The sequence below is a fragment of the Alosa alosa genome, chromosome 9, assembly GCF_017589495.1.
Source record: "Alosa alosa isolate M-15738 ecotype Scorff River chromosome 9, AALO_Geno_1.1, whole genome shotgun sequence".
In the NCBI taxonomy this organism is placed as follows: Eukaryota; Metazoa; Chordata; class Actinopteri; order Clupeiformes; family Clupeidae; genus Alosa; species Alosa alosa.
The window spans coordinates 22,355,852-22,381,292 of NC_063197.1; the positions used below are offsets into that span (position 1 = coordinate 22,355,852).

Genomic DNA, 25,441 nt, shown 5'->3' on the forward strand with positions numbered 1-25,441 from the left:
ACCAGCAATATGGTTCAGTTTTCAAATATATTGTTGTTCGTGTTATGTTTACTTAAAGGACAATTCCGGCGCAAAATGAACCTAGGGGTTAATAACACGTGTACCGAGTTCAACCGTTCGCTGGGATTTGTTTTCATGCTAGTCGAATGTGACCAGTTTTATTGCAAACCGCTAATTAGCCCCCACCTTCATTCTGCTAACGGGCACTTCTTGTCATTTTGCTCGGACCCCGACAATCACCGCTTGCAGTTATTATTTATTTATATAACTTGCATTGTTATTTTTGTTTTGTTTGTATGTAATGCATAGTTATTGAAATTAAATACTTTTTCATGTTGGAAATATTTTTTCAGAAAAAAAGAAACATTAATTCTGTCAGCAGCATAGCCAACCCCAGTACCAAATTAATTAGGGTAAGGCTATTTGCACCCCTGGTACAATTAGCAGTGTATGCTATTCGTACCCTGGTGCAATTAGAAGTAAATTCTATTACCCGGTGCACACAGCAATGTGTTCTATTACAGTAATACCCCGTCTGGTACAAATACCAATGTATGCTATTCATACCCCGGTGCACACAGCAATGTGTTCTATTAATACCCCATCTGGTACAAATATCAGTGTATGCTATTTGCACTCCTGTGCATTTACTCTGGCACATTGATCACACAATGTAATAATAATAATAAAAAAAAACAAGCAACATGTTTTTGTTGTTACATCACAGGGTGTGAATAGCTCACTAGACACTCTGAATAATGCTGTTTGCATCAATGTATAGTTAGAAGTGGATGCTATTTGTACCCTGGTGTTTATAGTATTGTATGCTATTTACACCCTGGTGCTTGAACTAGCTAATTGTTGCAATCAAACTTCAGTTTGAGAACCGATTTCTTGTTCAAATTGCGCGTCTTCTCTCCAAAGACGTTGGTGAACGTGTGCACTTACTCTGCCATAACACATCATGCAGAAATCAAACTCTAGTCTCCCACATACTAAACCATCTGTGACCACTGCACTATCTAGTTCCACCACTTGAGGGTTGTTTGCAGGTAAACTTATAGTTTATAGGCCTGAGCGACATATTCACGACATTTCTGTTAACTAACAAACTGACAGTTGTATGTGTTCACTGAACGAAGATTATGAAAATAAAACACAACTTTCCAATCTAAAACTTAATTTGAACAGATATTAGTGCCGAAACCATTCAGAATTCTTCACTCTCTGCTGACGGAAAAACAAATGTCCGCCATGTTTTTTGTGCACGTGAGCAACGTCTTTTTGTTGTTATGTCACAGGGTGTGAATAGCTCAGCTGTGTGGCCAAGGCTATTCGTACAGTACCAGGGGTTAAATAGACACTCCGAATTAATTAATAGCAAAAACAGTCAAAATTTCCTTTAGTGCATGACTCTCACAGTTTTACAAAAAACTGCTAAAAATGGCTCAACCAGCCCCACTCTCCACTGTGTAATGTCAATTTCAAACATGACAAGCTGTGCTGCCTTTCGTGACAATACCTAGAATGTCAGAGGCTCACCCAAGACTGTTACACACGCACTAAAGCTCTACAAAAAAGGAAGTCATATTAAGGCCTCTTGTCAGTACATGATTGTTGGCTTGTAGGTCATACGTTAATCTTTTTGGAATCAAAAAAAAATGTGTGTGTGTGTGTGCGCGTGCATGTGTGCGTAACAACTTTAAGTGCATTGTAAAATTGTACATGGAAAAATAAGCTTTGGAGCTTTGGAGAGGCACAGACAGTGTAGGCATATTTGAGCTTTGGTAAGCAGATCTGCACTTAGACAGATGAAACTCTCCGGTTCCATCAGATAAGACAACCACACAAGCTCTTCCATTTAATCAACACTAAAGGTAGACTTTGCTTTCAAATTACTGTGATAGACACAGCAACAGCATTAATAGTTTTTTGGAACATAAAAAAGAAAATCAAAGTACCACAATAATTGCCTCACAGTTAAATTGCTCTTGCTCCTCTGAAGTGTGCTCCATTTGCCCATGTTCGTTAAAACATTAGCCGATTAGTCTGTGGTGCATACATGATCAAGACTCAGTCTGGTATCCAGGATCTCTGAGGCCCCTGGAGTGTTGTGGCACTGTGAGTTGGCAACAGTGTAGACATCCACAAATCAGAGATTCACTCCTGCTATCTATTTGGCACAGTGACTTTGGCAGAATACTACTGTGATAAGATAACCAATATGCATCTAGAAATAAGTCCGGAAATAAATGCGGAAACCTGCACTTTTAGTCGGTAGATGTGAGTCATGGAATATCTCAAAATAAATAAAAAAGGCAAGTGCAGTCTATTTATAACCAAACATCTGAATAAATGAACTGACTTTTCTGACTCACACATGCTCACTTTTGAGGGTGTTTGATTCTGGGCTGCATTGGTCCTGTGTTCACAGCAGCACTTCAGAATAACAGTCAGAAACTTAAAAGATGACATGTAAAACAGCTAAAATGTGCCATTTTATTGCCCCAACTAATTAAAAGCAGGGGTGTCAAACATAAGGCCCGGGGGCCAGATCAGACCCGCCAGCAGGTTTCATACGGCCCCCCAGATGATTTGGGTAGGAAGGGAAAATTACAAAAAAAAAGATGCACATCCAGTTGTCTTCAACAATATGTAATAAGCAATATCTCTATGATGACTTGATTAAACCTAACACTACAAACCATCCACAGGAAGGAAAAAGTGGGCATTTCAAGAGAGAAAGAGCAGTATATGACAGCAGTACATTATTTGTACTTGTTTGCTCATAAGTGATATCATCTAACAACACTCTGATACCCATGCAGAAAAATTATAATGACCATGACAATGACGGCCCCTCACGAGGTCTCATTCCAACAAATCCGGCCCACTACCTAATATGAGTTTGACACCCCTGAATTAAATGGTTGTAATTGGCCTTGTAAAATAGAATCAGAGCATCAGAACATTTTTAACAGATCAAAGTTGTATACCTTATATGTTAACATCTACAAACAATGTAAAATACTCTGTTCATCCATTCTATGTTATAGAATGCAAAGGTTTTGGTTCAAATGTAATGCAGTTATATGCTGTCAGAAGAGTTCCTGAGGCTGCCTTCATAAGCGTTGTTGCAATAGTATCCTCTAATTTCAACTTTACCGAGCTGTCTTATTTTTCTGTAAAGCTTTGTAAAGGCTTACCAAATAGCTCAATGCCATTCACTTTTGCTGCATGCTATTGAGCAGAGCCTCAGGAATGCATGCACACAGAGACTCCATCAATATATCCTCCCATATGAGTAATGTGCTGAAGCAGGGAGTCTCCTGTCCTTGCTCCCACATGATGTGTCCTCAATAGGTACACTGCAAAAACTGCTTATCTAATAAAATCTAACCAAGATTATTAATCTAATATCAAGAAAGAAACTAATTTTGTATTGTGTTCAGTATAGAGACTTACCTAGTGCTTTTTTGTGAAATCATTTGACTTAATTTAAGAAAAGTTTGACTTATTTTAAGACATCTCATCCTGTAAAAGCATTTTTTTTCTGCCAGTGCGTTAAGCAAATTTGTTCAAAAAACAAGCAAATTTGTCTGCCAGTGTGTAAATAAGTAAATTTGTCTTGATAAGACACCTTAAAATAAGTCGAAGTCTTCTTAAATTAAGTCAAAATTATCTTTCGAGAGAGCACTGAGGGCCAGATGTAATAACGCTTTTGCGCCCACTTCAGGCGTATTTGTTTTGCAACGTGCGTGTAAAATCATTGCGAGGTATACAAACAGGCCGCAATGATGTAAAAGCACAAACTGCCTGTCGCGGGAGCTGAAAGTGGCAGATTGCGTTTTTAATGTCATGCATATGCATTCATGGGAGGATCCAGGGGAAAGTGGGAGTTTAGCGTAAAAAGATGGGAGGGGAAGAGTAAAGAGCGCCTAAGGTATGTACAAAGACTGCTCCTGAAAGCGCAAGTCTATTCTGCGCCTAAATAGGCCTACTTTCGCCTTGTAAAAGCAGGTGTTAATCCAAATTGCAGTTCAATGCGTCAATAAGAGAACCTTTCAAAGACAACAGAATCGCTATTTAGAGCACCAGTTTTGTAAGTCTTTGTACTATCAAAAGCAACATTAACTTTCGTTGGCCTTTCAAATGTCTTACTTTCACTTTCACGTCATTCACTTAAACTTTCCTACTTGCTAGATTTGACCAATCTTCCATAGCCTACATGCACAAGTATTTTGAGTAGAACTACTGATCTTCATTATCTTCTTATCATGTATGGTATTATTTCACGATGCTAAACGTTTGATTCTTTTTAATGTTGTCATCAGTTAACTTCATTCAACTGCGCTTGTAGGCGCTGCCATTCAGTTGTGGACGTTCATAAATTGCATTTATGGGCGGAGAAAGGCAGAGAAAAGTGCAGTTTACACTAAGGATTGAACGATTGATAAATACGAGGGAAACTTGGGTCTGACAGCGTTCGCAATGTGCGGTTTGTCTATGACGCTGATAACGCTACGTTTGCAAATGTACATACATCTGGCCCTAAGTCTTTTCATACTAAAAACAATACCAAATAGATTTTTTGACCTTATCATAAGATTAAAAACACTTGGTTAGATTTAATTTTGTGCAGTGTAAAGCATGAGAGAAGTTCCTGTCTGGGGCCCATAGTAAGGTGCAGCCCTATTATGGCCCTGTCTATGCACCCATGGAAAGATTTAATGACATACACTATCCCAAAATGTCATGCATTTCATAAATGTAAGATAACAATATTTTTATTTATTCTATTTTATTTCTATTGATCTATTTCTATTTAATCCAGAAGGTTTCATTGAGATATATCTCTTCATTCAGAAAGTCCTGGTTAAGATCGGCAGCAAATGAATTAAAAGAAAAAGTTGAATGATTTAGTCATCACTGGTGGAATCAATTGTATCAAATTTTCAAAGCAAAGCTGTTTTCTGGATAGTTTATTCCAACAGACAAATCTTTTTGTCTTACAAATTACAAATCTTATACATAAGACAGATGTTATATGAGAGATGATCATTGAGTATATACATAACCACAGCCTCTGTTGACATGCAGTTGCTGATATAGCTAAAATTTGCCAGGTTAAACTTGACCCGCTGACAAAGCTTTTTTTAAATGTAGCTTTAAATGAATTTCAATCAATTAATTAGCTCACCAAGATACTTCAACTTTAAGACCAACTGCTATAAGAACACCTGGCTCTGTAAGTGTTGTTTTGACTTGCTAAAAACAAATGGACACATTTAATTGTAGACAATTTTGTTTTAACCATGCTGTAACATGTTGCATCACATTTGTTAACTGACCTGCATCTTGATCTGCACTGCTACTATGTATGAAGATGACTGTGTCATCTGCATACGTAAATGTTGGAATTGGGGCAGACAGTTGGCAGAATGTTGACATAGAGTGTAAATAAGAGTGGACCAAATATGGATCCCTGTGGGACACCTGTGGACATGCAAATGCTGCACTCTAACAAACTGCGACCGTTTTTTTATATATATATATATGACTCAATCCAAATAATGGCATCTGGAAATTAAAATGAGATAATTTAGATAAAAGGAATCTGGGCCTTCTTTAAGTCTAAAAAAATGTTCCAACAACCCCTCCTTGATCTAAATCAGTGGTCTCCAAACTACGGCCCGATTCCTTGTGGGTGGCCCCCCAAAACATATCCGTGGTATATAGCATCTGGCCCGCACGGAAGTACGACATCGTCAAACTATAACATCCGTAATTTCCCCATTCATTCTCTATGGCGAGTCTTAACAGGACACATGTAATACTCTTTTTGTCCACTGGTGGTTGTTTTGGTGCTGTTTTGCGTTTGCCATCGAAAACGGAATGAAATAAGTATAAGTATAAGTATATATACTTTTTTGATCCCGTGAGGGAAATTTGGTCTCTGCATTTAACCCAATCGGTGAATTAGTGAAACACAAACAGCACACAGTGTACACACAGTGAGGTGAAGCACACACTAATCCTGGCGCAGTGAGCTGCCTGCTACAATGGCGGCGCTCGGGGTTAGGTGCCTTGCTCAAGGGCACTTCAGCCGCAGCCCACTGGTCGGGGCTCGAACCGGCAACCCTCCGGTTACAAGTCCAGAGTGCTAACCAGTGGGCCACGGCTGCCCCTATGTAGGCCTACCTGCAAACAATGTAAGAGGCCTATGCTGACTGCATCAGTACTCAAAGTATTCTAAAAGTTATCAATTATTTGTTAATAACTAACTAACTTCTATTCAAGTCATATTTCTGGGACTTTCTGGGATAATTATTTAAATTTTTTATTTACACGTTCTCATCAGGTGAGTGAAAGTTAGAATGGTGGTCATTTCAGATGTGTTTGCCAGCACTTCATAAAACTATCATAGTTTGATAACTTTAAATTATTTGTAGGATATTGCTTGTTCACAACTTGAGCTATGTACTGTATGCAAAGAAACAGAGTCTTTTTATTAGTATTATTTCATTTGAGCTACATTTTACACTGATATGGCATGGTGGCAACATAAACACAGCTAGCAATGGTATTAAATTGCAGTGATGATTAAATGTAATGGAATATTCAACTAAGGTAGACTGCTGTTGTTCAAGTTTGTTTCAGATGATGAAGCATGTTACAACTGTAGCATCATTCCCTAAATAACATCCTTACAATTATGCAGATTATTTCCTACATAGACATACTGTATATTCAACCACAATATTAATGTGAGATGGCATTACCAGTGATACCAGTAACGTGTTACTTAGTAGCGCGTTACTTGCACACTGCACTGTTTGTAACAGTGACTTTAGCATTGCTCACGGCGGGTTAAATGACCGCAAAAGACTTGTTGAGGTGAGTTTAACAAGTGTAATTTCATTTGCATATTACTCAGGCCTATACTAGATGGCTAGTTGCCAAGGCTACATGAAAAGGCCAAACTACCAAAATCTACATATTTTACTATCACCATTTCTATCAATAGGCCTTCCTATTTGGTGTACTGACTAGACATGAACAAACATCTGAATTTCAGTATCTAAGTAGGTTAGGTTGGGATGTCTGCTATACATTGTTGACATTACTGTTAAAATGCACTTCCAGTATAGTGAGTATTGGCAAAACCGGTTATCATTTTATGTTGAGGCGGATTGGGGTGTTGTCGGCAGCTGCTGAAAGTAACTAATAAAGTAACTTGTAATCTAACTTAGTTACTTTTAAAATCAAGTAATCAGTAAAGTAACTAACTTACTTTTTAAAGGAGTAATCAGTAATCAGATTACTTTTTTCAAGGTAACTGTGGCAATACTGGGCATTACATGCATGAAGATTCATCCATGTTCTCAACTTTTAATTCGAGCTCTCCGTTATCACAAGCTGACAGTTGCCCAGCTGACAGCTTTTCACATTATTTTTTGTACAGGGCTTTCACTTTTGCTTGATTAATCTTTGGAGTAACTAAAGTCAGTATATCTACGATATCAGTCATCTAGGACTTGTTAGATAATGCTGGACTACACATTGTACTGTTTTGTGTGTTGCTACTTTAAGAGATATGTGGGATTTCATGTGGGATTTCAGTGAGTTCATAGTCATTTATAGAATTCACCATAAAATCAAAAGAAATTAGGTTTAGATTAGCATGTGCTTAACAGCAAAGATGAATGTCACATGGCAATGAGAGTGATGTGCGAAGTGACAGATTACTGTATAAAGTACTTATGATCGAATAAACGGCCTTAGTAAATGGACTTGGACATAATCAGTGAGAGTGTAGCATGGGGTCAGTGAGTATGTTTCCTCAGCACTCTTATGCCCTCCTCAAGGGGGCTCAGAGGGAGAGAGAGAGAGGGAGAGAGAGAGAGGGAGATAGAGAGAGAGAGAGAGAGAGAGAGAGAGAGAGAGAGAGAGAGAGAGGGAGGGAGAGAGAGAGAGAGAGGGTAAAGATTTGTGCTTATCTGACATCCGGACCTTATTCACGTCCAGTTTTGGGGTTCTTGTCTGCCTCCCAAAATGTCTGTCCTATTCATTCTGCTCATGTTGTGACTGTCCTGCAATCATCTGGCAGGCTTTTTCAATAGTGTTTCTTTCTCATATACTCATTGCTGATCTTTTGTCCATGCTTTCATACACTTCAGTATATAGTGTTTATCCACTTACATTGGGACCAGCAAAATCTTCAAATTGCAACCATTAGGTTGGGTAATGTTTGTAATAATGGCAGGTATTACTGTCATGGTTGTCTGCTATGTATTTACAATCCAATTACTTAAAAGCCTTCTTCATTATTATTGTTCATGGCAGTTCAGATTATAACAAGATGATGGGTAAAAATTAGAAATGTATCTCCCTGTCTGATGACCTATTATACTTTCATATTCATTGTCAAATGAAATATGAAACCCTTTTGACGGCCACTTATCTGGTGCATAAGATCAGTTTCTATGGCTGTACTTTTACATTATGTTTGTTTTGAATCATGCGTTTTCATGTTTTTTAAATACATTTGTTTGAGGTGTTGCCCAGCCTCTTTTATCTCTACTGGCATCCTTCCAAAGGCACATTTATTTCAAGTAGCATCTCAATATTATAGTCACAGACCACAGACATGCAGTAACTATTTTATTTTATTTTATTTGAACTAGTTTATTGTTTATTATTGCTTTTTTCCCTCTTTTTCATTGTTTATTTCATTAGGCTATTGATTGAATTGACATTGTTGTTTATTATTGCTATTCTTCTTATTATAGTCTGACCAAAATCTTAATTTGTTTGCTGTTAAATTTAAGTATTATATTGTTTTGTATGTCGCTTTGGACAAAAGCGTAACCATAACCATAACCATAACTAGTGGATTTTTATTGTCATAGTGCTCTCTGGTGGGTGCACGTACACATTGCATGTTTAGAGGTCTGTTCTTGACATTGCAATCAGTGGGAGTGTTTCTTTATCACAATTACACATTTGTGTAGGAAGATAACCCAACTGTACTTAATATCTCTTACACAGTGATTAATTGTACAATAGACATAAACAAAATACAAATAAAACTAATGACACATTTGACACTTTATTAATCTGAAATTCAATGTTAATCTGAGGCACATAAAACATTTTAGGTGCTCATGCCTTGAGATGTTAGTGATTGAGTGAAACACTGCTAAACCTCTGTTGCCTCTGGTAAGCCAGTCTGTCCCTCAATTATTTGCTCTTCTTGGCTGTCGCTTTCTAGCAGGGACTGTTTAGTTGCATACACATTGTACACTCCTCTGATCAGGAATATCAGGGAAATGACTCCAAAGTAGGTTGCATATATAAGGAACTGCAATGAGAGGGGAAAAAAAACTTGTTTAAAGAAAATCTCAATACCTTGCTGCTGCAAGATGTATGGGACACTGGTGATATTATAATTCAATCACAACATGTGGTTTTTGAAATGGCAGGTCAGAGGTTCATTCATTCAGTAGGCATGCAGCCTACCTGGGTGGCCACAGTTAATTGAAGACTCTTGGTGTTCAGCACAACTGCCGTGAGAAGGGCCTGGAGAGCCATTGCTGCAAAGTTGTTGATACCAAGGACCAGCGCATAGTGTTCCTTACTCAGGGTTTTCGCTATCTGAAAACTGAGAGGCAGATAAATCATTTGTACACATTGCATTTACATGATTAAATTAAAATGAAACTACTAAATGTTATCTATTAACCCAATGATGCAGAACATAAAAACATGGTAGAAACATGTTTGTAAACATGCCATTTATTATAATAAAACTAGCAAAACATGTATTGTAATACATTTGTTGTGACCATCAAGGAATTGGGCTATTTCCATCTACAGTTTTGCAGGGTAGATGTTACAAGTTTAATCATTTGATTAATGCCATCTAACTATTGCTAAAGATGTAGTCTATATTTGTAATATAGATTTGAGCTCAACCACCAATGAAATGACACCCTTCTCTTGAAGCAACATACTATTGGTTGGAATTGTTCATGGCTTAGGCTTTGAGCAAGCCACTATGTTTGTTTTACATTTTCAGAGCCAAGGCTGTATATGAACATATGAGGTTTTTGACACCACAACAGATAGCTGAAAAAAAAAAAACATAAGGAGCAATTATCAGAATTTTACTAAATGTGTATTGGATTTGAATTGTGGACTGCACCTTTAAGGTAACAAAGCTTTATTTCTTCCTTTCTGTATTTTAGTTTACTGATGATCAAGCTCTACCTCACAAGCTCTACCTCATGCACTGGTGTGTTGTGGATGAAGCTCAGGGAGTATGAATGGCATTTCTTACACGCAGATGGTAATGAGTTGCATGTAGATAGACTTGAAGATGATGTAGCAGGCATAGCAAATCCATATGTTACTGGTGAGGTCCATGAGGTAGACAGAACCAGCACTGAGAGTGGAGAACACACCCAGGGATAGCTCCCCCCACAGAGACCAGTTCAGGGTAGTGTGACCCACGGCCACAGATGCTGCCGCACCTACTCCCACACACATTAACAGAGATATGAGCAGCTATATACATGAACAGAGAAGAGTAATTACAAACACATTCTTCGTAATATACTATATATCTGTAAAACGGTGTTTCTCAAAGTGTGGTCCGGGGACCACTGGTGGTCCGCAAGCTATCCCTATGTGGTCCGCGAGCAGACGTGGTAAAATATAATATAGATGAGTTGTTTGCAATATTGAACCAACTTGTATGTAAATCCAAACAGTTCTGCAACATTGCCTATGCAAGCTATGCCAGTTTAAATCAAATGAATCCTCTGACACAATAAGCAAAGTGCAAAGACAATAAGCAAGGTAGTCCAGTGAGTAGGCCTATTGTGTAATATATTATTTAAGTAGGTCTCATTTTTTTTAGCTAGGTGGTCTGTGAGTTTTTGTTTTTATTTGTTAAGCGGTCCTTGGTCTGAAAAAGTTTGAGAAACACTGCTGTAGAACAATGTCCCTAATCTGTATTTGCTTTCCTTAAATAAGAAATAAGTTTTCTTATAACATAATTTATTATTGATGAATAGTTGCATTCCTGAGGTGTTGGTACACTATTTCATTTGTTATACAAAATATGGAGTTGTGGCAGAATGAAAAAGGTAGAGACAAGAAATACAAGGATACAAGATACAAGGAAGTTTATTGTCACATGCATATAGTTACTGGAAGTAAGAAATGCAGTGAAATTATGACTGGTGTCAGCCTATTTGTGCATTTATGGGGGTAAAAAGTGCAGTAGATGAGGGGTTTAGTAGATTAAGTGGCAAGGGCTGCATAAGAAAGGTGGGGGAGGATTGGGATTGGGGGGGGGCACCTGATTAAATAATGTGCTGTGTAGGGAGGGAGGGGGGGGCAGTGTGCTGTAAGTATGATGAAGGGACTTACTATTGCAAGCAAAGTACTGTATGTATGATGTATGTGAGTGATGACAGTGAAGATGTGTGTGTGGGCGGGAGGGGAGTGGAGCAGTGACTGTGTGTGTGTGTGTGTGTGTGTAGTGTGTGTGTGGGTAGGTGGGGGCAGTGTGCTGTAAGTATGTAGAGGATGTGTGTTGGAGAAGATCCTGAAGACAATGTGCTGTGTATGTAGGGGGGCAGTGTGCAGCAAGTATGTAGAGGAGGCTTACTGTAGCAAGCAGTGTGCTGTATGTATGTGAAGTGATGACAGTGATGATGTAAGTGTGTGTGTTTTGTGTGTGTGTGTGTGTTGGGGATGGGGATGGGGGTCAGAAAGGCTAGGCAATCAGGGACATGGGTAGATAGATGGAGGAGAAATTAAAAATAATAAACAAAAAGTTCTATGGAGATGTGCAAAAGTTGGAGAAAGTCAGATATGTGTGTGTGTGTGTGTGTTTTGACGTGTGATGAAATAAGAAAATAAATAAAAGGTCTGTAGCATAGGGAGAGGGAAGTGCTAAAAGTCATGTAGGTGTGTGTGTGTGGGGGGGGATCATGAGTGCTGAGGAGTGAATGAGTGCAAATTCAGTATAGTGTGAATTCAGAGTTGGGAAATGTTTGAGAGTGCTGAGGAGTGAATGTGTGCAAAGTCAGTATAGTGTGAGTTCAGAGTTCGGATGGCCTGGGGATAAAAACTTCTCCTGAGTCTCTCAGTTCTGGCTTTGTGACTACATAGGCGTCTTCTTGATTTCAGCGGTAAGAATAATCCGTTGTTAGGATGAGAAGAGTCCTTCAGAATCTTTTGGGCTCTTAGGAGTACTCTTCTGGAATAGATATCTTGTAGAGCAGGGAGTTGAGTTCTTATAGTAAGTTCAGCTGAGCGCACTACTCTCTGCAGAGTACTACAATCTCTAACTGTGGAGTTCCCATACCAGGTGATGATGCTACCAGTTAGAACACTCTCAACCGCTGAAGTGTAGAAGGCCTTCATGATGGATGTAGAAACTTTGAATTTCCTTAGCTGACGAAGGAAGTAGAGTCGTTGTCTGGACTTCTTCAGAACATATTGAGTGTTAACAGTCCATGTTAAGTCTTCAGTAATGTGGACACCAAGGTATTTAAAACTTGTGACTCTCTCTACAGGTTGCCCGCTGATCATTAGTGGGGTGTAACTGTAGTTCTGCTGCTTCCTTCTGTAATCCACTACCATTTCCTTGGTTTTATTAATATTCAGTGTCAAGCTGTTAGATAGAGTGACACAGGGTGGTGTTCAGTCCTAAGGCCTTCATCTTTGAGACCAAGGTGAGAGGTACTATCGTGTTGAATGCTGAACTAAAGTCAATGAACTGCATCCTCACATAATTCCCATTCCCCTCCTCCAGGTGAGTTAAGGTGGTGTGCATGAGGTTTGAGATGGCATCCTCTGTAGACCTGTTGGCTCTGTAAGCAAATTGGAGGGGGTCGAAGGAGGCAGGGAGGGATGAGCAGATAATGTTTTTCACAAGCTTCTCAAAACACTTCATCACTGTAGACGTCAGGGCTACTTGGGCGGTAGTCATTCAGACATGATGGACTTTTGTTATCAATACCAATCACTACCACTAGGAGTCACTCTATACTAGCTTTTATATTCTGCCACTTCTGGTGTCAGGCTGTGTTAAACATTTTTGTTTGGGATAGCAGTGATGAATTGCAAAGGTTATACATTCAGAATATCCTTGCCTGTCCCTGCCCCACAGGATGAAATATCAGTCCTTCTACAAAATGTGAAAACTGAGAGCAACACCCGTCTCCAACAAGACAAGGGCATTAAATTATCTCCAAACCTCTTGATGGTAATGGAATATAGTCAGCCGTCCCTGACAAAGATTATAGCTCATCACCCCGTGCCACCTCTTTGGATCAATACTAATTGCATATGGTAAGTCCTAATGACCACACACTGTATTAGGAATGTATTTCATCAATTCTGAAAGGGAATCCTAATGGGAATTATGTCATTCACTGCCACCACTGTCCCATGCTAAAAATTGGGTCAGGTTATTGAGCTGCTAATATCTCTATGCTGCTCTTAATCTTTGAAGAAGAAGGCAATAATGACATAAATTGAAACCGAATGAGTATGGCCACATTCCTGGTAATTATTCAAGACATGCCTTAATCCGTATTGGGCGTCAAGAGGTTGATTAATGGAACTGAGTTCACAATAAAAAAGAGAGTGGACATTGCTGGAGGCCATTAAAGCTCATATCATAGATTTCACTATTGACTCAATTAAGAGGAACACTAGTTAAGTGCAAGGTGTTCTGTGCCATATCATTGGATGTCACTGTAGCCATCTCTCCACTGATGGAGCAGTGAGTTTTCATACTGTACCCGACTGCATGCAGGTGAGTGCTCTTATACACTAGACTGAGATTGTGTTCCCAAGAGGCATTTTTGAGTTCGTTCCTCTTGGGAGAGTCGAAGAGAGTATTTACACTGAAGAAATTGCCGGCTTAATGAGAAATAACCCATGCTTTCAGCATACTGAAATGGCTGGTGCGTTATTTGAATCACTGTGTGAAATTCTCAGTGGTAATTGAACCCTGGTCTTGATGTTGTTTTCTCACTCTCCAGGAAGGAGTGTTCAAACACACTCCACAGAGACTCAAGGTTGAACTGAGACAGTCATTTGGGTGTCAAAGTGTCAAAGCAACAGAAATGATATTTGAAAGGAAACAAGTTACTCCCTTTTCCCGTCTTTCTCTCTGCGGACTACACTTGAAAGTCTGTGAAGTGGAACTAAATGCTATATGAGAGGACTTTCAATTCTCAAGGTGGATTTTACTGCTTCAGCATTCAGTGAATTGAGTGGAAAATGTTAGTCTGCTGTAGGAGAGACAGTCACATCTGAGTAGAATACAGACTGTTGTGAGAGAGAGACTTGTGAAACTGTTGTGTAGAGATAGCGTGCATGTTATAGGTTTGCAACATACCTATATGGTTTTGTTGAATACTCAACTTGTTTTAAATATATTAGGGCTGTGATACAATCTCAGCATGCATTGTTTCTCTTATAACAGAAATACTTTCATCCAGTAGGCTTTTCCGCATTATTGCATATATGTTTATGGGAGGATGTTTATCTTTTCCTACCAATGGCAATGTCTATAAGAGCTGGAAATACACCAATGTGCAATGCCATAATGCTTATTTCTAATGCTGTGTAGTCCAATGCTGTGCACCGGTTTAAAAGACAAATTTTTGTGCCTTACCATTTTACATTTAAATTTACACAAACTAGAATGATGCATTAAAATGCATATATTTTGTTTGCTTTAGTGCTTGGTAGATGACATCACTGTGATGCTATGAAAAAGTAGCGCAATGGAGCTTCAGGAACTTCTGGCACCAAAGGGTTGTAAGGAATCGTGACACCCCACCCCCCGCCCAACACAAACACACACACATACACACAGACAGGGGGACTGTTTTGAATGCTTAGATGGAAGACTCCACATGATGCAATAGTTATTTTACCTGAAAGAGTCGCCACTGCATCAACAGCTCCGTTGTAAACTGTGAAGTTCTCCGGTTTCTTCAGGTTCCACAGAATCTGCACATACTCAGAGATCTGATAGTAGCCACACTTTCCCATCACAAACCAAATGCAAAAGAACAAGAAGGCTACAGAGGAGTAGTGTTCTTTACAGTCCACCAGCATATGTCTCAGCCCTCTCCAAGTCCTTTGGAACCTTTTCCGCCATGCTGTTTGAGTGGGCAAATCTGTTTTTGATTCAGTTTCATCATGGAACTCCGTTAGCAAAACACCTCTTTGGGGCATGGGTAAAAACAAGGAGGTCAACAGTGCCCCACACAGGCAAGTGATTGTAATCACATTCAGGCAGAACAAGGACACTCTCCAAATGGACACCAGCAGCTGGCTAATCAGAGAGGCCATTGCGTAGCCGAGTAAAACCGCTGCCCTGGCATAGCTGGTCACGCGCTGGTAGTGCTCCTGCCCGACCATGCTGTAGATGTAGCAGAAGTAGCCCAAATCACATGCCATTGCCACGCTGTACGCAAAGAGGGCGAGCTGTATGGACCAGAGGCCATGTCCAAAGGAGAACAGGAGCCAGCACACCAAATAGGCCAGCGCTTGCAAGACAACAATAGGTTTGTACCTCAACATGTCTGTCAGCAAAAACATGGGGATTAGGAGGAATAAACTGGAGTATGCCCATATTGGATAGATATCTCTTGAAATCTGGAGATGGAAAATACAGATTGTTTAATGATCGCCAAGTATTTTTCCCCCAGTACAATCACTGTCATGTATCATGGTCACAATAGTTAATAGGTATCTTGTGATGTCACCCATACTCTGTGCTAAATAAATTCCTTTAGAGTCTACAAATAGAATTACAAACAATTGACAGACTGATGAACCCTAGAACAAATTATGAAGAATGTACCTCAATTCTCACAGTATCCTGTGCTAGTGTAACCTATTGCTTTAAGGGGTTGTACTGTACCTGCTGAACAGTAAAATTTTTCTGTGGTCCAGTGAGGAAGGGAACGAGGAAAGGCTCCGCTGGTCTCATCATGGAAAGAAATCCGTAGACACACAGGACTGCCGTCGGGTAGAGCCAACCATCGCCCTGCCTCATGTTCCAACAGGCCATGGCCTCTGAAGTGCGTCTACCCCGGGAATAGTCTCAGCTGGCATGGGTTAGAACTCCCTTTCATTCCTGCCTGTTTGATCTGGGGCCGATATGCAGGCACAGATAAGCTCAAGGTGACCGGTCACCTGCTCTCATTGTTTGCCTTGCAAGTTTTTTTCTCCCCCGCCTTCTCCCCCTCCTCCTAAGGAGCTGGTGGGTTCTGAGTGGCCCATGAATTAAGATGACGAATGAGCTTCCGTGATCCCCATGAGTGCCCGGTAATGAATATATACCCATCTATCCTGCTGCCTACTCATAGCAAATATATCTCCAATTTAAAGGGGTGTTGCAGCGAGGCAATGTTAAACAGGAGGACTGGGGGAGCCTCAGAAAGGCCAGAGACTTTGGTGAAATGCCACTTTGGATAAAGATCTTGATGAAAAATGACAGGAGTTTGTTCTTTCCTGTGTTGCGATATTGGAGCTTTTATGGACACAGCCATTTTAAGATAAGGATATGGCTTGATAATGAGGAAATATTATATTTTGAGAGTCGTAATAGTCAGCGGCTAGCCAAGCTTTATGGCCCATAAATTTCTGAAATAATAGCAATTAAATTATACATTTACAAGGCTTTTTTGTCATCTTTACGGAGTGGAACAGAAGTAAGAGTATAAAAAGGGTGGCATTGTTTATAGTGGATATTATTTGAGACTACATCTAATGATATAAATGACCCTAATTTGTATTTGCTGTATTTGCAAAAGTGGATGTTAAAACATCTACCAGGTGCATTACATGAATGCAGTCTTATGTGCGCCTTTATCATTTTAACAATCTAGAAATCTGGAGTCAGAGTTCAGTGCAGTCTCCAAATGGTTCTATTTTTTGTTCATTGTACACCTTCGGAGTGGGAAGGGATGAGAATAGACTCTGATGACGGCTGCCAAGGGAGCAGGGAGTGACAGATAACACCCTTGTTTTAACAGCTGTTGTGGGTAGAACTTAGTGCTAGAATGAAGAGGTGTGTGTATGTGTGTGGGAGAGAAAGAGAGAGAGAGAGAGATGGGAGGAGGGAATCAAAATGGACTTGGACGACTATTTCCAAGGTGTTGAAGAAATGACAGCTCACCCTGTTGAAAAAAAATGATTGGAGCGCTGACCTCGCACAAACAACCTGACACATCTGACTAAGGACCACCTCATTCCATGTTGATGATCTTGTTGCAGTTTCCTTCCACTACACGAAACGTGTTTACTGCAGCGTAAATGATTGTCAGATAATTTAGCCGCTACATGTTTAATTCCATTGTGCTTTGTGTAAGCAAAATTAAGCATTGATTAAGCTGCTCCCAGCAAAGTATTAACCCACTGTCTTCATTTTAATCATGAGCTAGTGGGTAGACCACTGTGACCAACAGTGCTGGTGAAATGTGCAGGAGCTGTGGTTGGTTGCATGCAGTTCACCCTGTGTGTGTTTGCCCCAGTGCCTCGGGTCAAGCTCCTAGAGACAGTCCTCCGGCGATGGCTCACACTCCCGACACTAACAGGCTCAGGAGGCAGGAAGCTGTCACCGTGCCATGTGCGACCTGTCGCACTTCCACCAACCGGCCTGACGGCGGTGCCTGAGTGGCGACATATGCCATTCCCCCGCCATCGTGTGTGGCTGCTGCCTGTCTGCTGCCCCTAGGTAAGTTGTTACAGGAGGGTGAGAATCAGAGTGACGCTGTGGGAGGCAGGTGCGACAAAAACCGGCCCCACATCTGTCACATCCGAGTCTCTCTCACGGTACACACAGAACGACTTGCACATGCACGCCCCCCACCCTCTTCCCCTACTCACACACACTCTCGCTTCTTCTCCTGACACACACATACGAATACACACACACACACAGGGACATACACAATGTAAGCTCCTCACATTTATGGAGCTCGCAGCTCATTTTAAACCGATGACATGTCCCTGAATAAGCCTACTAACAGAATCCGGTTAGCCCCACAGTGAGGGATGCTATTCCTTTGGTGCTCTGGCACATTTGAAAACCTTCCCACCTCTCTCTACAAATCCGTGGCCAAATGCCTATGACCCCCCTGCTGCAGAAGCTTGTTATTGTTGTGAGAATTCTCCTTGGGATAATCAACGTGCAATTATGCTTGATGGCAGGGCAGTTGAGTGTATGCCATCAAATAATGGGCAATTTGCATTAATTCAAAAATAGTTTGTTGATTGTATTCTTGGTTTGACAAAGGTCATATCCAGCCATTTTATTTTATTATTTTGTTCCACACAATGACTTTCAATGAAGATTTGCATTTTTTGACAGGCAAAATAACTATGATTGGGCCATAGGCTTTGCTGGGGGTGAAATTGAAAAGTGGAGCTTAAGAGGGGCTTAAAAGTGGCTTTACTATCTAGAAATTATTTGTGAGCACACCACAAGGCACTCACATGAATAATGTAGACCTATATTTGGGGGTGATAGCATGGTGTTAACATGCTGTATGCTGCAGACTGAATTTAGATGAATGCAATATGCCAGCTAACTTAACATTCTGGACATATTGGAAATGCTATGGGTGACACTACTTTTCATCTTAGCTCATACACTTGAAGTTTGTTGGATTGTTTGTTTGTCTGTCTGTTTATCATCATGTCTCCCAAAAACGAACTGCCTGACTTTCCTGAAATGTGGACAGGGTTTGAGGCATGGGCCAAGCAAGAACCCATACAATTTAGAGAGCGTTTGGATCAATTTACAGATCCATGATTTTCAAAATGGATGAAAAGTAAGATACAGTAGGGCATTCTGCTCTCTCAGAGTGCCCTTCTGGTTTGAATGTACTTTCATTTCTGCTATACGCAAAAACACGATTCAAAATGCTTACCGAGTAGTGAGTGAAGTGTCAGTGTGCCAGAAGTGTGTACTGCAGTGCTTTGAAAATATTTCAGGCGTGCATTGCTAACAGAGAACAATCTAACACAAGGACATGACCAAGAGTCCCTTCCCTCTGTTTCACAGGGGGGTGCTGTTGGCACACATTTCTCCTGCTAGTCACACTGTACCCTTGCTCTTTGCTTTGCAATGATTGCTCTATGAAAACACTATTGGCCGTGAATTGTAGGGAAAGAGGATTTTAAACCTCTATTCCCTCACTGACGCTAGGGAGTCTCTCTTCATGAGAGCACACCAAGTAATAAAATAATAATAACATTACTTAACTAATCAATAAGAACCTCTATTAAATTTGGCTACAGCTGACTTCAAGACGGAGGGACTGTTGTGTGCTCCTATGGCTTAAAACCATACATTCTGTTGTAGATTGACAAGACATTCGTTGTGCTTTCCTGTCAAATAGGAGGCAAAAATCTTTAAAGATCAGAGGAGGGTTGAATATCGACCTTCCAGAGCAAGGCAGGCAAGCAAATAACAAATATAAGCAACAGCAACAAGGGAATCCAGTAAAGCTCTTTTGACATTTTATTTGATGCACTGCCGGGTCAGTTAACATTTGCTGTGAGCTGCTGTTATTGACACACACCTGGATGTCTGAAAGCTCTAGTTTACTCAAGACATTTGTCTAATTCTAGGGGAGGTAAAGCTGACTACCAGCTGGCATGTGAAGGATGAGTTTTTTTCCAGAACCCCAGAGACTGCTATCGTCAGTGTCCAAAGCACCATGTGTGTGTTGGGACCATCTGATTAATGTCATATAAATATCCATAAAGGATTCATAGCTAAGGAAGTTTAGGTTTTAATCAGTGAATTGGAAGCTTAACAGGTCAATACAATGTATTACATAGTATCTGAGATTCTGGCAACAATCATAACATTCCCCTTGCCATTGCCACTCTTAGTAATGATATCCATGAGCTTCTGAGGAGACCATGTGATAGTATTTTTCCCTCAGAGACATTAGTTCAGTAGAGGGCTGCATGTTGCCATGCACATGCTTTATGTACAAATCAGGGGGACCTTCAGTCTGCCTCATTTCACTGTAGAAATGTTTATACTTTAATTTTCTAATCATTATATTTTCAAATTGTGAGTCACCAATAAAAAGCAATATTTCTTGTTTGCATCACATGTGTTGTGAGAAATCTTTGAAGAGCCCTAGCTCTTGATAACTTCCAGCTCTGGCTCTGGACTTGATCACAGAATGGCTGCCCTGATTGTCAACAGGTCCTTGACATTACGAGTTTATTAATCAAGAAAATGAATCGGAAAAATGGATTTGATGTAGTGATATTCATGCCAATTAAAGCATATCAATTAGAAGTGAAGCATTAAATACAATTAGAACTCATTAATGTGGCAGTGAATGGCCAAGTCTAATCAATCAAGGTCATGACCTTGGTTAAGCAGCACCAGTGGTTCTTTATATGGCAGCATTTGGACAGGAATTTGATTCCATGGACAGAAAGAGGTGGGTCAAAAGGCTGAAGGAGGCTTGTGCTAAATCATGGACTTATTTCACATTGACGTTGTACAATATGTTCATGCATCAAGGGCCTTGTTTCCTCAGAACAGCCTTTGAAATCCTCTAATCAGTGTCGGTTTGTGAAGGACTTGTTTTAGTCTCTCTGGGCTGTTTGTTTCCATACAGCTAGAGAGGGCTGGAGTGTTTAGCCCACTCATGACTTGCCTTTGCGCCATTGCTCTGTGTTTTATGAAATGCCTCTACTGTATGGTCAGAGTAGTGCTAGAATCATATGTTCTCTTTTTGCAGCTTGTAGAATGTGAGTATGTTAAAATGAGTGAATGTGGTGGTCTTTTGTCAAGGTACCTTTTACTGTGACGAAAATAAATGCAAGATTTAAAAAAAAAAAAACTTTACCAGCAGAATGTCATTGCAAAAAGAGCACCTTCTCTGCCCTTTACAATTCTAACAATGTATGGCTTAAGTCATCTTGAGGCAATGCAGCCTGGCATTAGTCAAAGAACAAATCAGTGGAAACATTCATGGGGAATATGTGCAAAGATAGCGAAAAGGCAATTGGTTTTTATATTCAACATTAATGATTATAATTAAAATGGACTGCATTGTGAATCATTAAGGTCAAACTGAGCTTAAGGGGGGTAAATTGTGAATTCAAAATCATTAATTAATCATCTCCCCCCCTCACTGAAAGCCAGCATATGACCCATCTATTTCCCCCCCTTATATAATCTTGATGCTAAAAGCATTCAGCTACAAAGTTGCTGTCCCATCAATGGTCAGATGGACGATGTTATAGATATTTAGATGGAGCCACTAAATGGCAATATTCTTCCATTCATTTTTTCTTTATTCCAGGCCTCTTACATTTATATTCTAATGGATGCCAAGGGTTGCCCTCATGCATTTTACATGACTAAGGCCAGAGCACTAGCAGAAACTCACCATATAAATGATCAGAGAATTATATACAGTACTGGATATACACCTTCTCCTTGATACCACTGCTGCAAAGCCACATAATCATAACTGTTGGATTTTCCAGAGCTCTGCCGTGTGTTATTTATTTATTTATTTATTTTGTGATCATGGAAACCACGGAAATCTATCCACTGTAATGGGTGCTAGTGTACACATATTGAGAAGCTGATTCATTGTTCTTGGGGTGAGCGTAAAAGACCTGTAAATAGGGGCTGGGGTTTCAGCCTCCTCTGCTCATCTGTAACTGCCATGCTGGGATGAAAGCTTCCCTTCACTCTCTTATCTTCCTGACAGAGAATTCCAGGGAAAGGGAGTATGTAATTGCTCCACAACATTGGTCACTGAAGAGTGCTTATTAGCTGCCTGTTCGAGTGGAACATAACATTTTCAGTTTCAATTAAACTATATGAGTAGTCATATAATGAATTTTAAGTCTTGGGGAGATTTCAATTCATGGCTGGGTTGGTTGTTGATACTGTACTCGAATTAGTCATTCAGTTGAGGCGCTCATCAGAGACTCCACTCTTTGAGTTATGGCAATTAATTCTGTGGCATACACCCCCCATGCAGATGTATTATTTTTCAGGATTATAGTGAAGAGAGCCAAACTCAGATAGTTTCCCTCTCCCCTTAAGAGATAAGACTGGGATTCTTTTTTGCTTGAATTTCATTTGTAAGCATACACTTTGGTTTGCATTATTCAAGTCACAAATACTGGTAATCATTTTAAAAAATGTGAGTGTTAGATCTGGAGTCCATTTATATGCAACTTGATGTGGCCATTCTGGAGTCTTCCATTTAAAATAGAAGGAAATATCCTCAGCTTTAGTTATATGCATTGCTGATATAAAAACTGCTTGCCGCAGTGCAAAACACAAAAACAAAAAGAAAATAGACTAACAAAAATGAGCAGTCCTGAGGTGCAAATGCTGCAAAAAATCAGTAACATGTCATCAGTTGCACTTCAAAACTGCAGGTTTTATTTTTTATGTTGCATCTGCACCTCAGGACCACAGGATTTTATTTATTTATTTATTTTGCGGTTTCTTTTTGTGGTTTGTGTTTTAGCGCTGCGAGTGTTTGTTTTGTGCTTTCTTTTTTTGTTGTTGTTGTTTATGTTTTGCATTTCAAGGCTGCAGGTTTTTGTGCAATGCGTGTTCCTTGTATGTTTGTGTTTTGCACTCCAGTGCCACCATATGAAATCACTTTTAACATACAGCAATAGTGCCAGATCCACTGAAATGGCATATGAGGAAACAACTTTTTTAGGACTAAGAATATGTAATCATTTCAATTTTCCTTGCAGAGTGTTGCAAAATGTTTCCTGGTTCCAAAAACTGTTGGATCAGATGTGTTACCATACCGATTATTTATACACACTGAGTCGATTGGACATGGCTGCAAGACAGCTCTGGGTAGAGTGAAACTGAAGTCGTTTGTCTTCAGCGCCCCAAAGAGCATGATGGAATCCCTCATTCTCATTATTTAACATAATTGTCATCGTACAAACCATGAATCTGATAAATCTGATTATGCTAATATTGACAATGGGCAAAATACCCCCGTAGGCTAACTCTGCAGGCAATAATAGCTTTGCAATACTTCATTACTGAGGTGGAAAACATAATTTTTGCAACAAAGGGCAAGACTGCACTGCAGGCCTCTGTCACTGGAGAGAAAGATGACGTTTTGGATGCAGCTGCATCTTGAAATGTAAATGACTGTGCTCCTGCATTTAATGCTGCACAATTCTAAACTTCTTGCACATGATTAAGATGACTTAATACCGAGAAAGGTGATGTAACAACCTCAAACATAAATCACTGATTTCAGATGGAAGAAGATTTTATAAAATGTAATGCTTTCGCTGTTAATTTTATCTATGCTGCTTCCACCATTTTTCTGGTGAATGTTTTAAAAAATATAAGTGCTGCCCAGGTATAAAATAGAGAGGCCAGCATAAAATTTAATGGACTTATCTTATGGTCTACTGATTAGATCTAAGACTGCTTTCCTGTGCCTGTGCCCTGCAAGAATCAGTGGACTCTCTGTTGGCGAGCGTCACGCTGTTGCTGCCAACCCCCATATCTCTGCCATCATGTCAACCTACAAGCTAACTAACTTTACTCCTTGGCTGCTCTCCTCCCCTTTGATGTCTATCCCTCTTAGCCAAAGCCATTTGCTGCCTCCTCTTAGGGTTTCTGATAGTGCCTTCCTCTGTGCAACCTCCAGCCGTTCTTTCTCCTTGCCAGTTTCTCCTCCTCCTCCACCTCCTCCTCCTCTCTCTCTGTCTCTCTCTCGCCGTATTTCTCTTAATGTTTCTATCTCTTCCTCCAGCCCCCCCTCCCCAACCTACCCTCTGCCTCCTGGTTTATCTCCACACTCTTCACTTTATCTCTCCTTCCGTCTTTGAATCTGTTCGCTTGCCCCATTTCTCTCGCTGCGCTCCCCCTCTCCACCTTGTCTGAGATTTTTAACAGCTCGGTCATAGATCACGCATATCCGCTGCACTTGGCCTCACCTCGGCCACTGGTTTCAGCAGAAGCACACTCTCTTCATCCGTTTCGCTTTTGCCAAAAATGCACATTTGTCCTGCACCACTCTGCCAGTAGTACCTTGGCACTGCTCTTTCAGTGTTGAGTGTGTGTGAGCAGTTATCTGTTCGGTTGGGATGAGGTCTCCTCTTCTTGACTCTCCTCTGTTTCTTTAAGTGTATTTGCATCCATTTCTATTTTATTTTATTTTATTGTGTTTTGTGTTCTGCATGGCGGTACCATGTTATGTAGCGTTCTGTTGTTGCTATTTGCATTACACTGTGTGGAGTTTGAATAGAGGACCTAGGACAAGCTCATCATCTCTCTTATTGGATGTAACCCAAAAAACCCACAACAAACACCTTTAGAGTTGATTATTACCTGTGGTCATTCTTTCAAAAGATCCCACTAAACGGCTCCACTAACAGCCATTAGTATACATCCACACAGGACCGGATTAACCATTAGGGCACTTGCCCAGGGGCACAGGACCAGTAAGGGGGCCTGGGCACAGTCAAAATTATTATGTTCGATCAAGTTACAAGGCAGTCCGCACTTCCCTAATCATATGCAGATTTTTGCAACCCGTTTGATTAAAATATTATGTTAAATCACGTCAGAAACAGTGTCAGCTGCCTCCACAAATGCCGCCTGCCGTCAGCTTTACACTGAAACGGCCAGTGAGTGAGGGCGAGCTATCACGTAGAAACAGTTCATAACATCCAGACTAGGCTACTTGTTGTGTGGAGATGTCATTTTAGCTAATGTAGCGGTTTCTTGAACACAATTGAGCAGTTAGTCCACACTTTAACAACCTACAAACATGAAATCTACTTCTGTCTTCTTTGTGTGGCGCAGTAAGCACATACATTGTGGGCAGCCGTGGCCCACTGGTTAGCACTCTGGACTTGTAACCGGAGGGTTGCCGGTTCGAGCCCCGACCAGTGGGCCGCAGCTGAAGTGCCCTTGAGCAAGGCACCTAACCCCTGCTCCCCGAGCGCCGCCGTTGTAGGGATTAGTGTGTGCTTCACCTCACTGTGTGTTCACTGTGTGCTGTTTGTGTTTCACTAATTCACCGATTTGGTTAAATGCAGAGACCAAATTTCTGAGATCAAAAAAGTATATATACTTATATACTTTTACATAATTTAGTGGCTTTACGCATAGAGCGAGCGCATTCGTGTTTGTTAATGCCAGGTATAGATTGCAATCTAATGCAGATAAGGCTTACATGCTATTAATATAACACGTTTTGACCAGAGATGAAGCTAAAGGTGAATATATTACTGGATCAGCAGGTAAGACGGGACGTGAGAGTTCCACATAGCTCACATGGCCAGACTCACTAACCCTAAAGCACAATCATTTACAGCAGTTTTGAGAACCACTGAT

General features: G+C 40.4%; 1 protein-coding gene across 1 annotated transcript; it reads right to left on the minus strand.

Moving 5' to 3' along the window:
- Nucleotides 1-9,202: 9,202 nt before the first annotated feature.
- LOC125300759 (thiamine transporter 2-like) lies at nt 9,203-16,117 on the minus strand. The gene is made up of 5 exons (XM_048252890.1): nt 15,968-16,117; nt 14,973-15,699; nt 10,343-10,535; nt 9,523-9,664; nt 9,203-9,364 (listed from the first exon to the last, which is right to left on the minus strand). Exons 1-5 carry the CDS (start codon nt 16,115-16,117, stop codon nt 9,203-9,205), a joined length of 1,374 nt encoding a protein of 457 aa, XP_048108847.1.
- Between the last annotated feature and the right edge of the window lie 9,324 nt (nt 16,118-25,441).

Bases quoted from the DNA above. Each gene is read 5' to 3' on its own strand.
- LOC125300759 (XM_048252890.1), bottom strand. From the start codon at position 16,117: ATGGCCTGTTGGAACATGAGGCAGGGCGATGGTTGGCTCTACCCGACG. The intron at 15,700-15,967 runs GTACAGTACAAC...TTCCATCTCCAG, and splicing joins AAAATTTTACTGTTCAGCAG to ATTTCAAGAGATATCTATCC. The intron at 9,365-9,522 runs GTAGGCTGCATG...CTCTCATTGCAG, and splicing joins AATTAACTGTGGCCACCCAG to TTCCTTATATATGCAACCTA.